The following is a 6,000-nucleotide window of genomic DNA, read 5'->3' on the forward strand; positions in this document are numbered from 1 at the left end:
CCTGCCTTCTTGAAAAAAGTTGAATCCAACTTAAATATTTAAGTTTCAAATGCTCAACAAAACTTGCAAAAAAAAAAAAAAAGAAAGAAAAGAAAAGAAAACAACATAAGTAAAATTAGACCATATGCAAAATACTTGTCCACAACAAGTAAAATTCCCTTGCTCAATTATATATGGGTAAATTAAGGTGATCCATAATCCATTAGACAAGTGAGGATTAGTGCATGTAAATATATATTAGGTTATGTTAATGTGGCATTAATTGCATTATTATTATTATTATTATTAATTTAAATGATTATTTGATGTATTAATTAATTTGTCTAAATCTTGATTAGGAAAAAATGAGTGATAAATTAAATTGTAATTTCATGTTAATTAAGATTAATAATTTTAGGCAACGCAGCATTAATAATGGAATGAGTGGAACCTTTCCAGTTCTCTATTTTCATGGGGAACGTGGAAGGAAGTGCAATTGATCATCCTCAACTCGAGACTCATCAGATCACCCCCACCCCCATAATAATTTAATTAATTAATTTCCTCTTCTATATAAAGCATGCATGCATTCCATCAAATCCACTCAGGCAATCTATTCTAACAAGAAACCACTCTATCAGACCTTGTATTCTAACAAGAAAGTATAGCAGAAAATGCCTTCTGGTCCAAAGAAAAGGAGAGCCTCTAGGAGAAAGCAAGCAGAAGCGGAACTTGCTTCGACCACACCTGGTACTATACTATACGTTATTTTAATTTGTTTAATTTATTGTTTACTGCTCAGATAGATTATCAGTATTTATGTTTTGATTTTTAGGAGCCACTGAGAGCTGCGGCATTGGACTGATGGAAACAAATGATGCGGTTCAATTGTCTCAGCAAGTTGAAGAACTTGTCTCCAATACGCTTCTGGAACCGAAGGGTAATATTTGTGGAGATATGCTAAAAGAAAATGATGGGTTTGCAGTACCTGAAGTGGTGTCTGATGTTGTAGTCTGTGGGACTTGTCTCTCTGAGGTGGCTGTTGAGAATGAGATTGGATCAATGGAAACTGATATTGTTGCAGAGTTGTCAAAAGTTGCTGCTCATCTGTTTCTGCGAGAACATGTCATTGATGTGGTTCCTTCAACAGAGTCTATAGCTTTGCACAAGCTTTATAATGCTGTTCAATTGGATCAGCAAGTTGAGGAACATGGTTTGCAGTCTGAGGTTATGGGATTGGTTGATGGTGAAGATGGAAATGTGCCCAAAGAAATTGACAGCACCAAGTCCAATGAAGGTGTTGCAGTACCTGAGTTGGAGGTGGTTTCATCAGAGATTGATGGCATTGTCGTTGGAGATGCTCATTTGGCTTCTAAGAAGGATAACAAAGACATTCAATCATGTACTAGAGAAGGAATAGACTTACCTTCACTGAATGGAGGCTGCATGTCTGTGGAACTAGGTCATAATTCTCAGGATGTTGGACTGAATGTGATGGAAGTGTTTCAGGGAAATCAAGAAGCTGTCTTTGATGTGATGCCTTTGAAGAAGTTTAAAGACGCTGATCAAGTGTCTCAGCATACTCATCAGGAATCTGTGGTTATGGAATTGGTTAATGTTAAGGATGGAAATGTGCTGAATGAGAATGGCTGTTTCAATGGTGGCTTTTCTGTACCTGAGATGATTCCTGGCGTTGAAGAATTGGCTGTTGAAAATGCTATTAAATTGGGTTCTGCGAAAGATGAGAATCACTCTGAATCTGACAGTCCATCTGCTGTTGGTGATGACAGTGCATTAACTCCAAACTTTGTCAAAATGTTGGATTTGGTTGAACAGATTGAGCTTTTAGTGCAGGAGACTAAAAGTCTTATTAGAGCTCAGCAAAAGGAACAAATTAAATGTGAAGAGTGATCTGGTTATGTTTGGTTAAAATGTTTTATTGAACTTTTGCAATGTATTAAGCCTGCTGGCTACTATGCTTACTTTTGGTATTTCTAAGTTTGGGTATGTACTTTTGCTTAGTTCTGTTAAGCTTTTTTAATATCTTTTTTTTTTTAACGTGTCTTATGGATGTAGTTTTCATGATCAGGAAACAATGCAATGTTATTAAAAAAAGTTGTTGCTCTTCTGTGTATTCCTCCTCTTATGAAGAAAGTATGTTACACATTTTTGTTTGCCTCTCTCTATCTTGCATTTTTCATCTTTTCATGTAGTTTCTCTATTTCCATTGTAAGCATCCTTGGAGCAATTGCCATTGACATGAGTTCTTGTATCAGAAGCTTGCATGCGTATGGAATGTACACCTGCATGGAAATTTCTCCAGATTTTTAAGTACAAGATGATCTGTTGAGAAAAGTTGGTGAGAGATTAGTATTTTACCTGAATAATATCTGTTTTGTTCTTGCAGCCTCTACATTCGAAAGAGTTTTTCTTGAGGTTAGCCATTGCAATTATACCGCAGTGCCTGCATACATGAACTCTGTATGCATCACTCTGGTCGAATAACCTCTCTTTCAGAAAGTGTGCTGCTCCATGTGCTATCATGCAGTCGCGCTCCATTTCCCCAAAGCGCAGCCCTCCATCTCGAGACCTCCCTTCTGCGGGCTGCCTGGTGAGAATCTGGACAGGACCCCGGCCACGAGAATGGATCTTGTCATCCACCATGTGCTTCAGTCTCTGGTAATATGTTGGTCCCAGGAATATCATTGCGCTCATCAATCGCCCTGTGTGACCATTGTACATTCTCTCGAAGCCACGCATCTGATAACCACATTTGTGCAGAGCTTTGCTGATGTTATCCACCTGATAGCATTGTCCCAGTGTTGATTATTCCATGTCTCCATGCATCAAGGAGTCATTCAAGCAATCTAAAGAATCTGGTAACTTTGACAGTCAGTCATAATATTCCAGAGTGTAGTTCTTTATACTTACAGTAACATCAGTAAAAGGGGTGGCATCTCCTTCCTTTCCCATGTGAGCTGCAACTTTTCCCATGACACACTCGACAAGCTGACCGATAGTCATACGAGAGGGAATAGCGTGCGGGTTGACAATGATGTCTGGAGTGATGCCTTCAAGTGTCCATGGCATGTCATCTTGAGTATAAGTCATTCCAATGGTTCCCTTCTGCCCATGTCTGCTGCTGAATTTGTCTCCAATTTGAGGTATCCGCACAGATCTCATCCTTATTTTCACAAATCTCAAACCATCTGCATTTGTGGTCATCAGAACCTACAACACAAGAAGACTAATTGAAACACGAGTAACGAAAATGGAAAAATACAAAAGTGAGAAAGATCTGAACTCGAGAAATATATATAATCACAAGAGATTGTGTAACGTGAACCTGATCCACGATTCCTGTTTCACTATGGCGTAGACTAGTACTATGGTCGCGTTTTGTGTATCTGGCAGGTTGTCCTTGAGCATCATCCTGAGAAATGGGAGTGGTCTTTCCAATAATCACATCATCACCAGAGACTCTTGTTCCCTGAGATCAGTCAGAATTTCCAAGTTCACAACATGATAAAAGTTTTAGTCACCCCTCTATAAGGATTCACACTTACTGGAGGCGCAAAGCCATCATCATCCAATTTATCATAGCATCCATGTCTCATTCCCTACAAAATTTATCACCTTCATCATTAAATATTTATAAAGAACAAATTTTCCATTTTGGGATTGGAATAGCAGACAGACCATGGTATTCTCCCTATCAGGTTTCCCAAATTCCTCTTTGACAAGTGTTCCCATCTTCTTTTCTTCATCCCTATAAAATGAAAAAACTTTGAGAAACCACAATCAGGAATGGGAATAGGTGCAATAAGCAATACCTGTATGAGCGGAAAAAGAGAGATCGGAAGAAGCCACGGTCAATTGAAGATTGGTTCATGATGACAGAATCTTCTTGGTTGTATCCAGAATAACAGGAAATTGCAACAATAGCGTTCTTTACAAAACCACCACAAAAAGGTCAAGCAGTGTAAAAGTAAGTTAAAGTCAACTAACCACAAAGGCTAACAACGATAGAGTCCTTACAATGCCAGCTGGGAGCTGTCTAAAATGCAAATGTTCCATTGCACGGGTAGTGACCAGAGGCTTCTGAGGATAGTAAAGAACATAAGCCAATGTATCCTGCACAACAATATATCAGTCAGAAAAGCGGAAAAAGTGTTCTGAACAATGAATATCAGATTGCAACACTGATGTTAAATACCATTCGAAACTGGTAATTTGTAACATAAATTCCCATTGCTTGCTTTCCCATGGCTGATTGGTAAGTATTACGAGGGGACTGCATTATTATCATCTGACATTAGCCTAACAGGAAAGCATTGGGTAAAACAGTAGTAGATATAGCTAAATTGTATGGAAAACCGACCTGGTTGTGATCTGGAAAAGGTATAATTGATGCGCAAACCCCCAATATAAGCGATGGATGAATTTCACAGTGCGTGTACTGACTTGTAGATACGTCCTCTGCTTCTATCCTTGAATTTGCAAGGTCCTGAATTATTAAATGGGAACGTCAGATAAAAATGATCTACTTACTGCTCAAATGTTTTCATTAAATATGATACCATAGTTAGATTAAAAAGCATTAGAGGCTAACATTCATTGTCATCGCTATCATTGTAGTCTCCTCTTCTTCTGTATCAATATACTCGATAAATCCTTTTGCCACAAGATCATGCCAGCCACATTCCTCAGGGGACTCCTGAAGGGGAAAAAAAAAACCCTATAAGATTAGTACCATAGAAAAGTTAATAGACAGTGACAAACTGAGGAGCCTACATACTCTTTCCTGCAGCATCATAATATCTTTCTTCTTGATCAGTAGTCTTTTGTTATCCACAATAAATAACGGACGACTACAACGGCCATAGTCTGTGTATAAGCGGAGTTCTTTCAATCGTATGTCACGAATCACTCCAACTTCAGTGTTGACATCTACCTGTAACAGATAAATGGGAGGACTTAAAGTTCATTAACAAATTGTAATGACAATACATTCGAGGAAATCAGTAACTAGATTTTTTTTTTGAACTAAGAAAATTATGTACTGATGAAAGCAAATATTAGACAACAATGGAGTTCACAGACCTGTCTCCTCAATTGTCTCAGTGTCTTCACTAACAACTCAGGGTTACGATGAATGCCAACCCAGGTGCCATTTACAAAAATCTTGGTAGCTTCAAGGATAACTGCAGGAGATATTTCCTAAAGAAAAACATCATCATGCCTGTGAACATACGGTAACTCAATCCTCAAGCAACTTCTGTTGACTGTGTACCTCAAAATTTTCTGTGCTCCATTCCTCCAAAAACTCTAGTATGGGATTTGCCGCTGATCCAACAGTTATGTAGACCATCAGCGCAAGATTCTTTACCAGTCCACAGGCCTGTTAAAACAGCAGCACATGTAAATATGTAGAACACGATATTTAGTACATAAATATCACCATGCATTGTATTACTTGTCCTTCGGGTGTTTCTGCTGGACACATCATTCCCCAATGAGAATTGTGCAATTGTCGAGGTTTTGCTAATTTACCTAAAGTTGCAAAAGTGTAAAATTATGATGAGAAACAAGCACTAGTAAACAAAAAAGATTAGTAAACTGAGTGATAGATAATAATTTTACCCTCACGCCCGATGGGTGAGTTCAATCTGCGCAAATGGGAAAGGGTCGAGGCGAATGTCAAGCGATTCAAAACCTGCTTTGAATTATCTGGTAAATTATATGTAGACAAGTGAATAGAATAGTAATATCAGCTTAGGGAAGTGATATCATCAGAACCTGAGAAACTCCTGCCCTTGTACCAGCTGCATTTGCTTGCCCCCAGTTCCCAGTTGCAAGAGAGTACTTGAGCCCACTTGTAATAGTTTTTGCTTTAATGGCAAATTGCAAATTTACATCCTTCCCACTGTCAACACACTGGCTCATCAAAGCATAACGCTTACTTTCAAATTACAAACAGGTTCAAATGATAACCCCAACAAAAAAAAAAAAAAAAAAAAA

The 6,000-nt window shown here is 38.2% G+C and overlaps 1 protein-coding gene across 1 annotated transcript in view; it reads right to left on the bottom strand.

Annotated features, from left to right (window-relative positions):
* Positions 1–2,096: 2,096 nt before the first annotated feature.
* The window catches only part of LOC116010683 (DNA-directed RNA polymerase II subunit RPB2-like), a 6,697-nt gene continuing 2,793 nt past the window's right edge, over positions 2,097–6,000 (bottom strand). Inside the window, exons 9-25 of the mRNA XM_031250182.1 lie at positions 5,779–5,916; positions 5,623–5,695; positions 5,456–5,532; positions 5,273–5,380; positions 5,083–5,199; positions 4,778–4,933; positions 4,592–4,696; positions 4,361–4,486; positions 4,196–4,273; positions 4,018–4,113; positions 3,813–3,928; positions 3,679–3,748; positions 3,546–3,599; positions 3,326–3,469; positions 2,911–3,210; positions 2,359–2,781; positions 2,097–2,282 (exon numbers count right to left, since the gene is read on the bottom strand). Of these exons, the coding sequence (XP_031106042.1) occupies positions 2,163–2,282; positions 2,359–2,781; positions 2,911–3,210; positions 3,326–3,469; positions 3,546–3,599; positions 3,679–3,748; positions 3,813–3,928; positions 4,018–4,113; positions 4,196–4,273; positions 4,361–4,486; positions 4,592–4,696; positions 4,778–4,933; positions 5,083–5,199; positions 5,273–5,380; positions 5,456–5,532; positions 5,623–5,695; positions 5,779–5,916 (2,301 nt within the window). The 3' untranslated portion in view covers positions 2,097–2,162. The remainder of the gene's footprint in view (positions 2,283–2,358; positions 2,782–2,910; positions 3,211–3,325; positions 3,470–3,545; positions 3,600–3,678; positions 3,749–3,812; positions 3,929–4,017; positions 4,114–4,195; positions 4,274–4,360; positions 4,487–4,591; positions 4,697–4,777; positions 4,934–5,082; positions 5,200–5,272; positions 5,381–5,455; positions 5,533–5,622; positions 5,696–5,778; positions 5,917–6,000) is intronic.

The sequence above is a fragment of the Ipomoea triloba genome, chromosome 2 (assembly GCF_003576645.1).
Source record: "Ipomoea triloba cultivar NCNSP0323 chromosome 2, ASM357664v1".
Classification (NCBI taxonomy): domain Eukaryota; kingdom Viridiplantae; phylum Streptophyta; class Magnoliopsida; order Solanales; family Convolvulaceae; genus Ipomoea; species Ipomoea triloba.